Source organism: Vipera ursinii (genome assembly GCF_947247035.1).
Source record: "Vipera ursinii genome assembly, chromosome: 3".
Classification (NCBI taxonomy): Eukaryota; Metazoa; Chordata; class Lepidosauria; order Squamata; family Viperidae; genus Vipera; species Vipera ursinii.
In genome coordinates this window covers 70,675,535-70,695,182 of record NC_139516.1, presented here as the reverse complement: position 1 = coordinate 70,695,182, position 19,648 = coordinate 70,675,535, and the positions used below count along the sequence as shown (strand labels likewise).

At 36.8% G+C, this 19,648-nt stretch overlaps 1 protein-coding gene across 4 annotated transcripts in view; it reads right to left on the bottom strand.

Moving 5' to 3' along the window:
• Positions 1–19,648, bottom strand: part of LRRC7 (leucine rich repeat containing 7) — a gene marked incomplete at both ends in the record, with an annotated part of 136,988 nt that overhangs the window by 27,748 nt on the left and 89,592 nt on the right. For 2 of the 4 annotated variants that reach the window (XM_083361115.1, XM_083361114.1), the window contains 4 exons: positions 7,311–8,988; positions 9,969–10,149; positions 10,962–11,073; positions 12,557–12,757. In XM_083361115.1, coding sequence (XP_083217241.1) covers positions 7,311–8,988; positions 9,969–10,149; positions 10,962–11,073; positions 12,557–12,757 — 2,172 coding nt within the window. Of the gene's footprint in view, positions 1–7,310; positions 8,989–9,968; positions 10,150–10,961; positions 11,074–12,556; positions 12,758–13,897; positions 13,949–19,648 lie in introns of all 4 variants that reach the window. The other 2 variants (XM_083361113.1, XM_083361116.1) reach the window with 2 other exon arrangements.

Here is a 19,648-nt window from a genome sequence, read left to right as displayed (position 1 = left end):
AATTGTAATTTTAATTAACTTTTACTGCAATTGGGCTATTCTATTTAATTCTTATCTTAACTTTTGTATATTGTATTTTTATTGCATTTTATTGCCCTGTACACCGCCCTGAGTCCTTCAGGAGAAGGGCAGCATAGAAATTAAATAAATAAATAAATAAATAAACTGTAGTAACTTTGAACCTGGGTTGCAGGTACTCCTAATGTGGTCCGTCGTAACTTCAAACAGTTGCTAAGTGACCTGTCATAAGTCAAGGACTACCTGTACTAAATATTGAAAGGCAGAAATGCTGACACATAAGAGAATTCTTGCCTAGACAGCTAAAACACAATCATATGCTAGTGTTATCTAACAACACTGCAGTTGTTTAGTAAATCATATAGTTGTTAGCAAATCTGGGTTCCTAGACTGACTTTGCTTCTTGGAAGCCAGCTGGGAAGGTTACAAATGGTGATCACGGGACTCCAAGACAATGCAATTTTCACAGATACATGTCAGTTGCTAAGTGCCTGAATTTTGACCAGGTGACCATGGAGATGCTGCAATGGTTGTTAAGTGTGAAAACTGATCATAAGTCACTTTTTTTTCCAGTGGTGTTGTAAAATTTGAATGGTCACTGAATGAATGGCTGTGAGGAAAACCTGTATCCAAAGGGTCTCCCAATCCAGGAAAGAGCGCAACAGATGCACAACATGAATGTGTGTCAAGGCCCTCTTGGCTACAGCTGCCACCTACTCTTTGACCAAGAGCTGCAAATCTCCAGGTGAGAAGTGCAACCCCATGTAAGGCTAAAGATAGAACTGGGGGAAAGGCCACTGTTGCAAATATCCAGAATTCCTTGGTCTTGTCAAGATTCGTTCCATTCCTCCCCTTAACCGCCAACCTCTAGACATGCTGATGACAGCATCACATAGAAAGTTACAAGCGCTGCTAAAAGCCTTCTCTCTAATGTCATACTTATATAGCAATATCTCTTCTTTTTAAAAGAAACACAAATGCCAAATTATATTCATTCATGTATGCATTAAAAGAAAAAGAAAACAAACTAACCAAAGAATAATGTTCACAGCTTGCTATAGCCAATTCTTCTTGCTTTTCTTTTCCCTAGCATTCAGATTTAGGATCGACAGTCAATCTCAGACCTGAGCCTTTTAACATCATGTAGCAGAACAAAAAACAAACATCGAGAAATGAGATATTTGTTTTCTTTCTGCTTTCTGAGCTCCCTTTGTCTTCTAAACTAATGCACTTTTTCCAGGGATTAGATTAGAAAATGAACTTTATTGTTCAGAATGATGATTCACTGCAGCATATATATTTTTTTAGAATCTACTTTGAACTATGATTTTTTCCAGTATTAATCTCTTCCCATGTGAGATCAATTAATTTGAGCTTAAGAAAATAACTTTTATTTAACTGATTCACACTGGCAGTCAGAAACTATGGGTTAAACTTTTAGTCATTTAGTTAAGCACATCAGTTTCTTAAAAAATAAAAAAGGACTAAGAGACTTCAGGCAGACAATGTGGAAAATAAATGTGATGAAAATATAATTTAAATCATAGCACCATTATCTAAAGCTTTTTTATGATGAGGTGGCATATGACAGCCAGCTTGGTGTAATAGTCCTGCTTTACGCATGAAAGCTAGCTGGGTGATTTCAGGCCAGTTACTCTTTCTCAGCCTAACCAACCTAACATGGTTATTGTTGTGGAGAAAATAGGAGGAGGAAGGTGTACTAGGTATGCTTGCTGCTTTGAGTTACTTTTAAAGTAATAAAGGTGGGATAAAAATCCAATTAATAAATACATACATACTGTACATATGGTGCTTCTCATCTCAGAGGGAAGCTGTTCTATCAAAGGATACAGTTCCACGTCCATAAAAATATGAATGGTGATCAATACTGCAATAGTTAGCCATTTACATAATTTTAATTCTTTGTTGATGTAATGAATAGAAGGAATAACTATGAGGATAGAAGAAGAGATGCAACTAAGACAACGGTCAGATAAACGAAATTTTGAGTCCAGGGAAGAACTGTAACCTGAACAAAGGTCTCAGACAAGGTGCTCATAAGATAAAAGGAGAGTGAGAGAGGGGAAGTGCATCCAGACTTGCAAGATTCTATTTCTATAATCTTATAATAAAAGGAATTCAAGTCCCGTCTTAGCCATGAAAGCCAGCTGAGTGATTTTGGCCCAGTCACTTTCTTTCAGCCCAACCTACTTCACAGAGTTTTTGTTGTGGGGAAAATGGGAGGAGGAAGATATGCTGGATATGTTCGCCATCTTGAGCTATTTATAAAAATAATGAAGGCAGCATACAAATAAATAAATTAGTATGCATGGCTTTGGTTTCTTAGTCTGGTCTATTCTGAAGGGTTGACAAGTCTCCCACTGCTGCATTCATTAATGGGGGGAAGGCTAACAAGATCAGCATAAAATAAAAGTTGTTGTTGTTGTTGTTAGTTGCGAAGTCGTGTCCGACCCATTGCGACCCTATGGACAATGTTCCTCCAGGCTTTCCTGTCCTCTACCATCTTCTGGAGTCCATTTAAGCTCACGCCTACTGCTTCAGTGACTCCATCCAGCCACCTCATTCTCTGTCGTCCCCTTCTTCTCTTGCCCCCAATCTTTCCCAGCATTAGGCTCTTCTCCAGTGAGTCCTTCCTCCTCATTAGGTGGCCAAAGTATTTGAGTTTTAGCTTCAGGATCTGGCCTTCTAAAGAGCAGTCAGGGTTGATCTCCTCTAGGACTGACCGGTTTGATCGCCTTGCATTCCAAGGGACTCGCAGGAGTCTTCTCCAGCACCAGAGTTCAAAGGCCTCGATTCTTTTGCGCTCAGCCTTTCTTATGGTCCAACTTTCACTGCCATACATTGCAACTGGGAAGACCATAGCCTTGACTATACGCACTTTTGTTGACAGGATGATGTCTCTGCTTTTTAGTGTGCTGTCTAGATTTGCCATGGCTTTCCTCCCGAGGAGCAAGCGTCTTTTAATTTCTTGACTACAGTCCCCATCTGCAGTGATCTTGGAGCCCAGGAAAATAAAATCTGTCACTACCTCCATTTCTTCCCCATCTATTTGCCAGGAATTGAGAGGGCCGGATGCCATGATCTTGGTTTTCTTAATGTTTAGTTTCAACCCAACTTTTGCACTCTCCTTCTTCACTCGCAACAAGAGACTCTTCAGTTCCTCTTCACTTTCTGCCATTAGAGTGGTATCATCTGCATATCTTAGGTTGTTGATATTTCTTCCAGCAATCTTAATTCCAACTTTTGACTCCTCTAGCCCTGCCTTTCTCATGATGTGCTCTGCATATAAGTTAAATAGGCAAGGCGACAGTATACAGCCTTGCCGGACACCTTTCCCAATTTGGAACCAATCAGTGGTTCCGTGTCCAGTTCTCACTGTTGCTTCTTGGCCCGCATATAGGTTTCTCAAGAGACAAATAAGATGTTCTGGTACTCCCATCTCTTTAAGAACTTGCCACAGTTTGTTATGATCCACACAATCAAAGGCTTTAGCATAGTCAATGAAGCAGAAGTAGATGTTTTTCTGGAACTCTCTAGCTTTCTCCATGATCCAGCGTATGTTGGCTATTTGATCTCTAGTTCCTCTGCCTCTTCGAAATCCTGCCTGTACTTCTGGTAGTTCTCGATCCACATACTGCTGGAGTCTAGCTTGTAGGATTTTAAGCATAACTTTACTAGCATGAGAAATGAGTGCAATGGTGCGATAGTTTGAACATTCTTTGGCACTGCCTTTCTTTGGAATTGGAATGTAAACTGATCTTTTCCAATCCTGTGGCCACTGTTGAGTTTTCCAAATTTGCTGGCAAATTGACTGTAGCACTTTTACTGCATCGTCTTTTAAGATTTTGAATAGCTCAGCTGGAATACTGTCACCTCCACTAGCTTTGTTGTTGCTCAGCTTTTCTAAGGCCCACTTCACTTCATAAAAGGCAATTCCTTAAAAAATAAAACAATCTATAATATGGACAAAATTGCCCTCCAAATGATAAGCAGCAACTATTCAAAATGATGTGCCTGCAAAATTCCAACCTTCACTCACAGTGTATCTTTCTTCTGTGCTATATGGAGTAATCAGGTCCAAGGAACTCAGCACAAAAAGGAACTCCATAGGAGGGAATTCCAAAATAATGGGAGCAGTAATTAAAGATGCCCACTTCTGAAGTCCCATCAGATAAGTCTCATATTAGATGGGGCCTGGCAGGACTTAACTATTCAGTTCAATTATAACAGAAGGTGATTCCTTAAATAATTTGATCTGAAGTCATCTAAGGTCCTAAAGGTGACAAACCCTTGTACTGCACCTGGAAACTAAATGGTAGCCCACACAGCTCCCAAAACAATGGAGTCTGCCAAATACATTAGGATGTCCATCCTTGTTTGGGCTGCTGAATTTTGTACAAGCTGTAGCTTTTCAAGGAGAGCCCCATATAGAACACACGATAGTAATCCTAGTAAGAGGTGACTATGGCATGTGACTGTTTATGAACTTATCAATTCTACTACTTTCCACTTCTCTGCTCCTATTTACTCACATTCAAAAAATTTTCCTGCAAAAGTTCCAATTGTGTGTTGTAGAAATATGCATTTATAATCCTAAATGGAAAAGTGAAGGTGAAGGGAGGCAGTTTGGATTTTGTAAACTTCTACTTCCAAACTTTTCATCACTGTAAAGATATTAGTACTTTATTTTCTAAACTTCTCTCCAATATGGCTGTTCCAACAATAATGGCGTCAAACCACTTTGATTAAACATAAGTTCCTAAACACTTTCAACTAGATTAACCCCATGCAGGTTTCAAGTTTTCATTTCCTGATGATTTAGCACTGAAATTACAATGAAAAACAGTATAATCCTGCTTTCCTAGGACTGTACATATCAACAATGCATATTTCTTGTGTCCATGAAAACTAGATCAGCTAAAAATAAGCTCCGTGTGGCAGTTGCTCTCCACATATACAGAAAACTAACTATAGTTGTTATAACCAAATGGTTAATTTAGTCCTTACTAAAGCTAAAGCTAAATGGTGAACTACTTTCAGACATACATTCTTTTTCATTTTGCATATTTACACAAGCAAAATGCAGCAATGGACTCTGAAATATATTTAGTAGTTAGGGTAACAGTAATTTTATGGTGAGACCCAATTTGATATAGTGGTTAAGTCATAAGGCTAGTAACTGGGAGCCTGTGAGTTCTAATTTTACCTTAGTTACAAAGTCAGTAGGGTAGTCTTAGTCCAATCACTTTTTCTCAGCCCTACAAGAAGGCAATGGCAGTTCTGGAAAATCCTTGCCAAGAAAACCTCTGGAACTTGTCCAGGCAGCCTCCGAAAATCAGACACAATTGAACAGACAAAAAAGTGACAGAAAATTTGAACATAAGGAAAATATGAATCATATAGACTACTGCATGGTTCATATTTTCCAAAATAATTGAAATATTTTTTGCTAGCATATTTGCTTATCTCAATTTTGCACTTCTTTTACAAAAATCTACAGAGATGAACTTCATATTTAACCTATAATCTAGATCAGGGGTCCCCAACCCCTGGTCCGTGGACCAGTACTGGTCTGCGGCATGCCAGCAACTGGTCCACTCAAACAAGCAAAGCCCCATCTGTGGGATACAGGCAGCACACAAAACCATGCACCCTCTGGTTCATGGAAAAACCTCTCTCCATGGAACTGGTCACTGGTACCCAAAAGGTTGGGGACCTCTGGCCTGGATGAAGAAAAAACAGTATACAGTAGATAAAATAAATAAGAAAATTGCAGGGCTTTAAAAGGCTGGCTGATGAAAATGTTTTGGGGGAAAGTCTATGAAAGAGATAGGTCTTTCAACAAGTCAAAAGTAATATATGTAGACATTTACTTTAGTTATCTCATCTTTTAAACATTTAAATATTTTAACACTTTAACTACAAAATACAGTTTAAGACAAAAACAAAAAAACAGTTCTGCAATTCTTTCAGTGTGGTTCAGTGTAATTTTCAAAGAACATCCCAAGATGCTCCCTTTTCTTATACAAGATTATAAAGTTATAATTTCAGGTGGAAATGGTATTTTTTAATCCTTTCAAACCGTTATGCTACTGAAAACTGCTTATCTCTATTGCTTTTACTCTCAGTGGATAAAGAGTTATAAGTAGCTGCATTTTGCATGGAATTCATAGGCCTGGGAATAATTACCGGTAATTCCTTTCACAATGAAAATAGCAGTAAAGGAAAGATATAGAGAAATTTTCCCTGCAACAGTGTTGTGCTAAAATTTCCAAGTTCAGACTGAATTAGTTGTGAAAAATAGAGTCACAGAAAATTCTAAAAACATATGTGATGCACTACTCCTTTCTCTGCATACGGGGCTTCTAAATTATTTATTGCTATTTCAGTTACCGTAAAGCATTTTATTCAAAGAGTAAACACTAACATCCTAATTAAGGCTCCAAATAATAAACTGAATTGTAATTATGTCTACCTACTGCAAAAAACACCAACTTCCATTGATTTAATCTGTACATTTACCAAACAATATTTGTTACTCAAGAACATATTTTTTATGTACATTCGGAATGTAACTGAGAGGTAGCCTACTCTGAGGTTGCTTTTTTTTTACTTAGGTAAAATTCCTAAATATACCTATATAGACTGTAAATTAAACTTAAATCAGTTAATTTACTTCCAAATACATTGGTTTAAGGCTTAGGTATCAGAGCGTCGACATGTAATTAATTCCTTTAATTGATCTTCTATCGTGGGTAGGGAAATCAACAAATTAATGTGCCATGACTGAATGACACATTTATCATTGTGCAACAAAAGAGCGGCTTATTCATAAACAGAGAAAAAACTCAGTGATTCTACTGGATTTCTCTGGATGTCTTTTCAGAATTGTGGATTGTGCCTATTCAGTGAAAGTCTTTCTGGCCATAGATACACATCATTTTTGTTTGAAACTTATCCTGTCATTTCTCTTTATAATGTGAAAAAGTAGAATATAAAAACAGCCTGAGTTTAGTAGTGTCTTGATAAAAAGTTTAACTTAAAAAAATACAGTAATTCATCACTGAAGCTAGCGTTATTTGAAATATTTTTTAAAAAAAAAATACATGCTTTTTTAATTCTTACTTCAAGAATTCCTGAAACATATACACATTTGTCTATCTTAACAGAGATATGCTTATAATATTAACAAATAGCATATTGATCACTGCAAACAGAAAATTTCAATATAAAAATTCAAGGCGTGAATTACAAAGAAATGCCAGACATACCCTGTCTAACCTTCTAGCTTCTATATGTCTAAGTAGCTGTTGTCTCCAATCAGCAGGCATTTTACCACAGCTCTCATTGCCCTTCCCAGGGGTAGGCCTTGTCTTTAAATCAGGGTTATCTGACGGCTTCTCACCATAGTTACTCAAGTTATAGTCAGAGGGTATTTTTTCCAACAGAGCTGCCATTGTCGGCCTAGCTGAAACTGGCCTGGTTTGGGAGGTACCATAACTCTCTGTACTGTAGCTCCTTGCAGACAAAGGCCTCCTTTGCGTTAAGTTTTTAACAGGGAAGCTTCCAGACTGGCTTTTCACTTCTTGATATGAAGGGTGTTCATCTTCATATCTGCCATTTCTTTTGAGAAACTGGGATTCAGACACTGAAATGCTGCTCTGGCGTTCCATAGCTCCTCTATACTGATGTCTGTTATACCTATCACCTTGAGGCATTTCATGAGGCTCACTGACTCTTCTATACATTGACATGTCAGTGGAGCTGGCCAATGAATCTGCTCTCCTTAAAAATCCAGCCCTTGATCCCTGACTTGACAACTGAGTATTGACAGTCTCTTCATTAACAGAAGGCTGTGAGAAGGAAAACATGTGTTCCATGGGTGCATATCCTCGGTAGGCTCTGGGACTAACCAAATCCTTAGAGACATTTTTTGTCTGCTGGGGAATGTATTCTGGAGTATGTTGGAAAGAGGGCGGTAGTCTCTTTTCAGCTTTCACTTCTACTGATCCTTGAGGATTAAAACTTTGGTCAAACTGGTATACTTTTTTAGTCACAGAGGGTTTTTGCTGTTGTTGGACCTTCACACTTCCATAAGTCAGCAGTTCATCATCAAGCATTGGCACAGACTGGCTACGGGACATACTAGACATTCCATGTTCTGGCCCCAACATTTTATCTGGTCTGTCGTGTATCCCTGCGTTATCAGTAGTAGCTGCATAGTTCTCTAGTGGTATGTTATAAACTTTATATGCACCAATATCTATCTCATCTATACTTTGTGATTTCTTAAACCGGCTTGTTTTCAAATCTCTCATCATTGGAGAAAGCCTCTCTGTACTTTTGCTGATGGAAATAATGTTTTTGGAAAGCTCTGGGCGACAGTGAATGTGTGAAAATACATTGCTGAGACTTCTGTTAGTACTGGAATCGTGATATTCCCATGGTGTACCTGGAGAAAAAGTACTAGATATTTCAGGAGAGTCTTTAACAAGGTCTTTCCTTTCAGGTAAAGGGCTGGTAGTAGGGGTGCTCTCCAGCTTAGAAGGAAAAGCTGTCCTATCTTCAAAGGGGCTAGGTGTTCTTGTCCAGTTCTGCCAAGGGTTTGATGGAGGCACTTCTGATTCAGGGGTATTTCGGATAGTGGGTTGTTCAAGTTCTAGGGGAATACCAACTATCCTATCTTGTCTAATTAAAGGCCTGCGTCCATGAGCAGATGTGCTTCTTGATTTGGAGCTTAAGAGAGGATTAGTGCTAGGATTCTCCACTGTGTTCTCCTCTGCCACAAATCCTGTGTTATCATAGTGAGAGCTGTCATTCCAACTGTCAGCAAAGGCATCACTCATTGGATGCCTATCATTATGTTGCTGTAAATTTCCTGCTGGAGCAGATTCCCGCTGACTGAGTAATGGCTTGGTCTCAAGGGGTTGTGGGAAAGATTGGACAAGCCTGCAAGAAACAAATATTTAAAAAAGCTGTGTCAGAAAACAATTACAGCAGATTAAAATGTTAACAAATACCTGATCATTACTGCATACATAGTTTAACCAATCTATTACTGAATGGAATGTTAATCTAGGTTGGAGTGGAATACAAAAATTGGTTGGGGACTTTGGTGATCTGTTAATGCCAAACTTGATTTGTTTTAAATTCTGCAATAGACAAAATATTATACAAGCAGAAAAGACAAATTTTCTAAACAATGAGGTCAATGAAGCGCTTCTAAGCTATATCGATGTGCTTAGCTCTTCCTTTGTTATCAACTAAGTCCACCTTGGAATGAATTGTTTCCCATCCAAATAGAAGAACTGGAATGAAGGAGAAATGGGAGGGTGAGGGAGGGAGGAAGAGAGAAAAGCAATAGAACAGCAAAAACAACTTCCTCCCTTCTTTGTAATAAATTCAGGAATAGGTTTATATCACATAATGCATAGCACTGAGCTTACCATCAGTGTCAAAGCCTCTTTCAAAATGTAATTGGCTATATCCCTGAAGGAATAAAATTGCCCAGTAGTTAATTTAAACATGTGTATATTGATTGAGAAAAACTAGATGACACATAAATATTACATAACCTTCCATGACCTTTAATTAGTATTTTCAGTAGAAATAGACCCTTGGGAATTTGTGAAAGGTATAAGAAGCTTTTATTTTTGATTCATTCATGAAACATAAAAAATTCTGAATTCTTGATAGGAGATTCTCAGAAAAGTCAAGAATCAAAGACAAGAATCAGGTTTTGATCGCTATTCTCTGAACTTGACTGAAATTATAATGAAGTACACAAGCCCATGCTTCTAGAGAGTACTTTCAATTTTAAAAAATATGTAGGATTTTCTGAATTCTCTTTATTTCCGTTTATTTAAGCTTTTTGGTTAAATGAACTATATATTCCTATAGTCAACTTGACTTCTATCAAATAAACACACCTGTTACCCCACAATGAATTATTCACTGCATCTTTAGCTGTAGTCTGCAAAGATCCTCTATTAACATGAGCATTAGAAGACCCAGAAGAAGCTTGTGATGGGGAATAGTCTGAGTAAGTGCCTGAAGAAACACTGTTATTCCTGCAGTGAACTTTATCAGCTTCAGACTCATCAGTTGATTCTGGAAAACACAAAGTAACTTGTTAATATGAAATTAAAAATTCAAGGGAGAATTTTTAGGAACATATATACAAAAGATATGCTATAATTAAACCCAGAAAAGTGATTTACAATACTTTTCTCTCTTGTTTAGCCACATTATCTGCTTCGGCTCCACATGAAAGACAAATGCAGCTAATCAGCATTATTTTCTGTTTGGTTTTTCATCTTCAGTCACATGGGACACTTGGAGAGATGATGGCAATCATTAATGCAGATTGCCTTACACAGCTGCATTGCTTTATTATTATACTTTTGCACTTTGCTTACCACACGTATACCTATGTCTGTTAAAATAGCTATTTTTCTTTGATTAAAATATATTAATTATACTGATAGGAAGGAAGAGTTGAATTTTTTTGTTTTGCTATTGAAGGATGCCTTTGCAGCATTCCACACTATCCATGAGCTTAAGCAAACTGCAAAGGTTAATTTTGGTTGAAGATGGATCAATTGTCTTTCTTCAGTCAAAGAAAGTACTGTAGCTATTATCAAGATATATTAAAATATAATATATTCACAGCTACAACTTCAATATGATTAAAAGCTCATAATAATCTATGACCTCTGTATTATAAAATTACTTACATATAGTTTGGTGAGTAAGCAACTATGATACTGTATTCAGGAGTCAGGGTCAGTCTGATGCTTTACAATCATACACTTAAAAGCATTTACCACAAAGCATTTCTGCATAAAGAACAATAACAGTTCTGCATCATTCTTCATCCATTATCTCCAGTTATGACACGGGAGTTCAGAAAAATCCAGTACCTTTTTTTTCCTTTCCTAAAAGAACAAGTTTTGGTTGATATAATGGTACATCAGCCATTGAGGGGCGAAGTTCTCCTATCCTCATGTCATTCACTGGGTGTACAAAAGAATCCTGTCAATTGAAATAATATTGGTGAATTGAATATCATAAAGGCACCAACAAAGAGGAAATTTTCAGTGGACTTTATACTTTTATGAGAGCTATGAACACTAAGTACATTCACTTGGAAGACAGAAGCAAATATTATCTGGCAGAATTCAGTGTTAAAATTATCCAAAACATTAACCTACATATTAAAAATCAAGAAGCATGACTAGCAAACTCATGATGGTGTGCCCCCGGCACATTATGTCTAATACACATAATTAGACAGCTTGGAATTACTGAGAGCCTGTTGCCTAGTCTCAGTAATTCCACGCTGCAGAATAGACCTGAATAGCCTGTGGAACTCAATCCATCTTGCCAGAGCCTTCCACCTCAGGGACAAGCCAAGACCAAGTGACCCAGGTCCTGATTTGAAAGATACTGAGTACATGTTCAGGAGACCACCCTGCACGGAAGTGCTAAACTGGCTTAGAAGGCTGTAAGTTTTGGCAGGAAAATAGATGAGCTGCTACAAGAAGATTGATGAGGCTCAGCTGTATGCTAAAAAAAAATGGGCGCAGGGTGAACTATTTTAACCTTCTCCTACATGAGGAAATGTTTTTTACACTGGGAGTATTGCTTGCTTTTACTGTAGTTATAATGTTCCTCTTAGACTTTAGTATGTTGTTTGACTATGCTTCTGGGCTTCCCAATTAGCTTGGCATTTTAGATTAGTTTTCTTCTGCTGCAGCATATGTTTGCCTAAGGTATTTAAAGTCAAACTTGATTACTTCCAATTTCTTGCTGTTGCTTTTCTCTCAATTTACTTCTGCTCTACTCGGTACATGACATTGAAGAATTTTATAACCTGTCTTGACTAAAGCATTTAGAACTGTGTAATTTGCTTTAATGGCCAGATTGCAGGACAAGCAGGAAACATGGTAATTTTTACTATTCCTTTAATTTTCATCAATTGATTCCTCCCTGCAATTGATTGCCATTCTAGATGACGGTTAAGCTACACTGGTATTATTTTCATGTTATACTACCAAGGTTCTTGTTTACTAACATTCTTTTTTGTTATATGAAGTCATGGTTTAACAATGATTTTATTTAGTTAATATTAATAAAATGCTTTAAAAAAAGACTTGTGTGCAGAAAGTTATCTACCTGTGCAATTGGTTTCTAATGTATGTGCAAAATTGCTGACACAGCACTTCATCCTAAAATTAATGATTATGCTTCTCTCATTCAGCAGTCAAGGAGTCTTGTATATTTCTTAAAACCCTTAGAAAGCACCCTACATTCTATATCTATCTTTCTCTTGAGAAACCCCGCTTTTCTGTTGAGCATCTACTCTGGACCTAGAAATTCTCCAGATCTCTAAATCGGTATAATAATTACTAATAACTACTGAAGAGTCATAACAATAGAGATAGACAGACAGACAGATACTGCTTCAATCTTAAAATCATTACTTTAAAGAGCACTGGTATTTATTCTTTGTTACCTCCACTGACAGCTCTTTTGTTGCCATGGGCCACTTGTGCTCAAATTTGTCTTTCACAACTTGTTCTGCACTGGCAGATGGTGCCGAATTCTCAGGCCTCACTCCATGGGTAGACTTGCCCACTAAATTTTGAACAGATTTCACCATGTTCTTTAAATCTTCTGGATATGGAGTTGGATAACGCTTTAAATTTATTTCAACCTGAATATGTAGTTAACAAAATAAATTAAAAGTAGAAGCAGAAAAGAAGAATAATTGTTAAAATTTTCACTTTGATTATCAAGGTGATATATATTGCAAAACACAGACAGTGAATTTAGGAATTTGAGACAATGTTAACATACAACATCTGCTACGCTGCACTTTTGAAATGCAAAAGCCATATCACTTACAATAGGGTGGTGCAGAATTCCAATCCATTGTTGTCAGTGATAAAAATTTGATTAAAATTACCATGACACTTATGATGCAAAATATTCCTCCAATAGTTTAGGCAGATTCTAGAAATTCACTAATATATGGAATGTCACTCTGGATCTATAATACAATATTATGACTGCTTATCTGAATATATGGTAGCAACCCAAAAGAAGCCTAATTGTTCTTAAGTCTATAAAAGCAATGAAACTTAAGTGAATTGTTCAATACTGAACAATTATTTCTCTTCTCTGATAAATGGGTATACTTGAACAAACTGTGACACTTTATTTACCACAAACATAAAAAATAGATACACAGCCAAGATTCCAAAGCATACACAGGTTAATAGGTATCCATTCAGAAAAGCTTGACTGATATGAAAAATACAGACTATGGTACAAACTTACACTCAATGTTGAAGTATAATAAAATACGCATTACACACAAGCACATCCAAACATAGATCTCAATAGCAATTATAAAATATTACATAACGTCAATGTACAGGTCCAGCACAAGAACTACTTAACTGTAATGAGTGGATATAACATCACTACAGATCTCATTGATAGTCTAAAGACTGCAAATGCTGATAGGCTCCTCTAAGCACTACATGAACTGGGCAATGGCTTAAATAATGCCCAATACAATCTAAAAAACAGAGGGACATAAGCAAATTGTGCATGCATTGGAAAGGCTACAAAAAAAATACAAAGTAGCTAAACTAAAACACACAAAAGATATCTGAGTAAAGCAATTTATCTTAGATCAATATTATTTTTCAGTGGTAAATTATTCTCAGATGTGCTAGATAGAAGTAGGGTGAAGATATTCCTATATTAATATTAAAAAGGATAATTACCAATGCAGTCTAGACTCCCTTTCTATTCATGGTCTTTTATGTTTCACATTTAAAGTTACCTCAGAAGTAGCATGCCGCTGGGGATAAAAACCTTCCAAAGTGCAATATTCCTGGATAGAAGAATTTCTTTTTTAATTTCTACTGTCAAATTCAATTCAGCAAACAATGATATACTTGACCAAAAGCAAATGTTATAAGATTCATCAATGCAAATTTGTTATAAAAAAAGTGTTATAAGAGTTTTCTCAATTAAATGTAAAAAGCAACTTATAAGTACATAGTAGGCTGCTTTAGGACAAGCATTTTCTTGAAAATCAGTCTTTTGATGTTGATGGTTCTTTTGCCCCTTAAAATAATGCCTTTCATATTTACCTAAGAGAAAAATATCTGCAGTGCATAAGACAGAGGCAAGATATAAAATATTTTGATCAGTTCTAAGAACGTATAAGATGAAATTTTTACCCTATGTTACATTATCTGGATGTAACCATTTTTAAATACTCAAATATTTATAATAAATATTTGCCAGTCAGTAAATATCTGAGTAGATATCGAGAAAGATAATTGCAATGTGAATTTCTTCAAACGTATTTATAATTGTAAGCATTCTAGAGATAAATAACACATTAACTTTTACTTAAGTGTTTTAAATTCACACCACTGCAATATTTTCAAGTTGCTTAAATCTTAATTTTGAAAAACTTCCAATTTAATTAGACTTGCAACCATTTTAGGAAAAATGCTGATCTTTTTCTGTATTTACATCTACCTTATAATGAGAAATGAATAGGCATAAATAAACTGTCTCTTTAATATGAGGATTTAAAAAGAAGTCATTTTCAATTGTTCCCAGATTTTGAGTTCTTGCAAAGATATCAGTATATTAGCAAATTTTCTCACAATAAATTATTATTATATTAACAATAATTATGGCTAACAAGGATTTTTCTTAATCAAAAATCTGAAATCAAATTACAGTTTCAGAGTCTGATTTCAGATAAATTCTGGATGAATGAATTCATATTAAGTGTGAATAAATTCAATTTACTTTCAGAATCTGGTCTCTGATTTGTATTGTTCATAGTGTTGTGTCCTACTATATATTGTGGTTAATTAAAGCTGTCCAGTTAATCCTGTCTACTGTTAACGTTAGATTAATTTTTGTTTAACCAAATGAAAATCACGATGGATTTGCTAAAAATAAAAATGCACTTTGCAGTTTGGAAAAAATTGTAATGTATTGAGAAAATAGATGTAGTCTGTTATTGCTCAATATGAATCCATCAAGTATAATAGAAATCTTATTGGCACTGGCCCTTGTGCAATTTTGTAACTATCAGAAGTACCAAGGATTTTCACCTGAAACATAACTTATAATGTAAACATTTCTAAAAATCTATTTATTTTATATATATATATATATATATATATATATATATATATATATATATATATATATATATATATATATATATATATATATATATATATATATATATATATATGTTTTCTGAGGTTTTCGCGGGTGCCTGTATGTGGATCCTTGGTTTTTCGGGTTTTTCCCCGCGTAGAACTAAAGGTGTAGGGGCGACGTTTCGACGGAATCCCATCCGTCATCATCAGGCTGGTGGCTTCTGCTTCCTTCTTCTGGGAGAAGGAAAACAGCCACATGCTTCTCCCAGAAGAAGGAAGCAGAAGCCACCAGCCTGATGATGACGGATGGGATTCCGTCGAAACGTCGCCCCTACACCTTTAGTTCTACGCGGGGAAAAACCCGAATAACCAAAGATCCATATATATATATATATATATATATATATATATATATATATATATATATATATATATATATATACACACACACACATATATATATATATATATATATATATATTAGAACCTCATAAGTAGCCAATAGAGAGATGGGAGGAATACAGTTGAAAGTTATTATTATTTTATTTAAATATTTCAGTCAATTTCTATTTACTAATAAACTATGCATTTCTTTGAATTTTTTGTGAAGAAATTTTTTATAAAGAAAATGTGAATTAGTTCTAGTATTATTTTTTCTTGAAATATAAATTATTTTTTACTTGAAGATTGCATAAAGACTAAACCAGATTGTATGTTTGTAACAGTCATTAACAAAACATCTCACTAAAACTAGTGATCCACTTTGGAGTAAGCAAAAGTTGTATTTATGCAAAGAACTCTGCTGCCTACCGACAACTCATTTTGCTGCTTACTGCTAGATCAACCAGCTTCAAAGAAGAACAGGAGATTTAGTTGAACATTTTATTTCCTCACCCAGTTGTCACTTTTTCTGGTTTCTATGTATGTCTTTTGAAAAATAAATGATTTATTCCTTGGTTGATGAAAAGTTAAACAGAGTTGCACTGGACAAATTAAAAAAACTATAGAAGAAAACAAACTGCAAACTAGTTTTATATTTTTGTTCCTATACAAAATCTTCCCAACTCAAAGGAGTTCTTACGTTTAACGAAGCAAGGGGCTGAATAGAATTGCCCACAAGATTCAATTTCCCTACCAAATGTATTTACTGCATACTGTCCTTGTTTTAAAGTTGCTAGGGGAAAAAAACATGGCTCTTGTGTGCTTTATAGAAATTTTTCCATTCCCAACACATGGTCATCACATAAAATAATTTTGTTTTTAAGGAAGATTGAAATTTATCAGCATTTCAGTAAAAATGAATTTGTGGGCAGAAAATAAAGTTGAATTATAAGAGCTAAATATAAGCATAGTTTGCTTTATGTGTGTTGTGGGGGTATGTGTATTTGTGTGCACACATCTGTTTACCCCCGACATGGTCTTGATTGTTTATTCAAGAAATCTGAATAAATCTCAATCACAAAAACAACAAGAAGAAAAAAAATGTTGTCCTATCCATATTCTTGATCTTCCAACCACCACTGAATTAGCTGGTTTTTTGGTCTAATTTTCTTTAGAATCAAATTTATTTTCAAATCTCTGCTTTAAATAAACTTGACATCTAGCCTCAAGACATAGGTGCTATATCTGTGTGAAGAAAGCTAGTGTATTATAGTGGTTAAGATATCACTACTTTCAAGTGTCTCCATTCCAACTGCAATCTCTGTTTGATCATGATTCCCACCAATCTCCTTCAACATTACTTATCTTACAAATTTTCATACACAGTAAATCAGAGGTCCCCAACCTTTTGGGCACCAGGGACTGGTTCCGTGGAGTTTTTTCCGCAGACTGGTGGGGGGTGTTGTTTCATGTAATAATAATAATAATAAAGTTGGAAGGGACCTTGGAGGTCATCTAGTCCAACTCCCTGCTCAGGCAGGAAACCTTATACCATTTCAGGCAAATGGCTGTCCAGTCTCTTCTTAAAAACCTCCAGTGTTGGAGCATTCACCACCTCTGGAGGCAGGTTGTTCCACTGGTTAATTGTTCTAACTGTCAGGAAGTTTCTCCTTAGTTCTAGGTTGCTTCTCTCCTTGACTAGTTTCCATCCGTTGCTTCTTGTCCTGCTTTCAGGTGCTTTGGAGAATAGCTTGACTCCCTCTTCTTTGTGGTAGCCCCTGAGATATTGGAACACTGCTATCATGTCACCCCTCACCCTTCTCTTCATTAAACTACACATACCCAATTCCAGCAACTGTTCCTTATATGTTTTAGCCTCCAGCCCCCTAATCATCTTTGTTGCTTTTCTCTGTACCCTTTCTAGAGTCTCGACATCTTTTTTACATCGTAGTGACCAAAACTGGATGCAGTATTCCAGGTGTGGCCTTACCAAAGCATGGTAAAGTGGTATTAGTACTTCACTTGATCTTGATTCTATCCCTCTGTTAATGCAGCCTAGTACTGTGTTGGCTTTTTTGGCAGCTGCAGCACACTGCTGGCTCATATTGAAGTGATTGTCTACTAAGACTCCGAGATCCCTCTCAGAGTTACTACTATTGAGCAATGTACTGTCTACATCCTGTGGCTGGGCCTTTGCTTGTTTGTGTGGACCGGTTTCTGGCATGCTGTGGCCTACTGCCAGTCCATGGACTGGGAATTGGGGACCCCTGCAGTAAATCATCTTAAGGTCTCATGGGAAACTCAGCATTTTAATTTAGTGCAATAATAATTCGATAACTTTACATTCTATTTCTGTTGTTAATCAAAATATCAAAATAATCCTATTTGTACTCAAACATCTCAGCTATGGAGAAGGGTGTGTGTGTGTGTGTGTGTGTGTAGGGAAAGGGAGGGGGAAGCATTTTACATGCACATGCATGCATGTGCGCACAGGGGCCACAAGCACACGTTACACAAACAGGGCAGGGTTAGCGCTTGCGTGATACTCACTAGCACCATTTCTGCACCCCCAAGAGCAGGATTGGCCTGTTTTTGTGCCCCGAGACACAGCAGCATCCCATTTCTGTACACTGAGGTATAGTGTTGGCCCATTTTCGCATCCCAAGTTGCCACAGTGGCGTCTTGTTTTCATGACCTGTGGCCACGGCATTAGCGCAAGTGGGATGTGTGTGCACACAAGTGCGCACACTGGCCAGCCTGTCCCATGGCCCAGTGGCCAGCAACCCACGGCCCACTACCGGGCTGCGATCCACAGGTTGGGGACCCCTGATCTACTCTATCTTTAGACTGAATGAGATAGCTATTTAAGAATGGACGTGCTGGACTTTCGGGTGGCAAGGCTCCGTCGAAGGCGGTCATTTCTGACCGTCAGCCCCGTTGCTCCGTTTAAATTGTGAAAACAGCGACAATCAGCTGTTTCGCGGTTTGGGAATCCCCCCCTCGGGAGAAGAGGGGGGATGAGCATTCAGGTAGAGGTAGAGCTCCCCTAGACCCCTGAATTATCACTCTGGGGGTCGAAGGGTGAGAGCTCCCTCGGAGCCTGAATTAGCTCTGGACTCGGGGACTCCTCTGTTTCAAGGCTTTGAAACAGAACAGGATGCTGCAACCATCCCTGCTCCCAATATTGAACTTTGGATTACTTGGACGCAGGCAGAGCTGAGCAGGAGAATATTGAAACAGCAAGTATATGATCTTTAACTCCGGTTTAACTTAAAAGAAGGGGAGGAAGATGGCACCGGAATAAATCTTTAGAGAAAGTGTGAAGAACAAAGAATAAGGAAAATAAAATAAAAGAAGGAGGAAGATATAAAGTGGATTTTTAAAGTTGTAAAAGATTCTGTTAAAAACATTTGAAGTTGGCTCAAAAGTGATTTAAAAGACTTGGATATTTAACAGTGAAGCAACAAAGTTGCAATTTGGGTGGAAAAGTAAAAGTGAGAAACGAAAGTTAATTGGGTGTTAAAATGGCTTCCAAACCACCTAGATTCCCTGCTTCTAAAAGTGCGGGGGCTTCACCAGTTCAACAATCTGGACTTCAAATATTGATGCCACCCCCCACAGCACCTACACCTATACCCACATTGACATTAAAAGACTTACAAGATGCTTTAAATCTTCAATCTGAGCAAATATCTGAGCTCATTAATGAGAAAAATAAGCAAATATGAGAGGATATTTTGCTGGCATTTCAGGGACTGACAGTTTGTATTGAGAATCTGGATGAACGTGTGGAAGAAGTTAATCAAAATAATTTGATATTGGAAGCTAAAATCAGTGAAGCTGAAAATAAAATGGATAAAATTGATGATGAGGTGGTGATGATACAATATAGGGACATGGAGTTTGCCTTGAGGATCAGAGGTCTGAAAGAAAATCCACAAGAAAACTTGGAAGAGATATTGGCAAAAGCTGTGGTGCCTATTTTGGGTTGGACAGCTGAAGATTTTATACTGGAA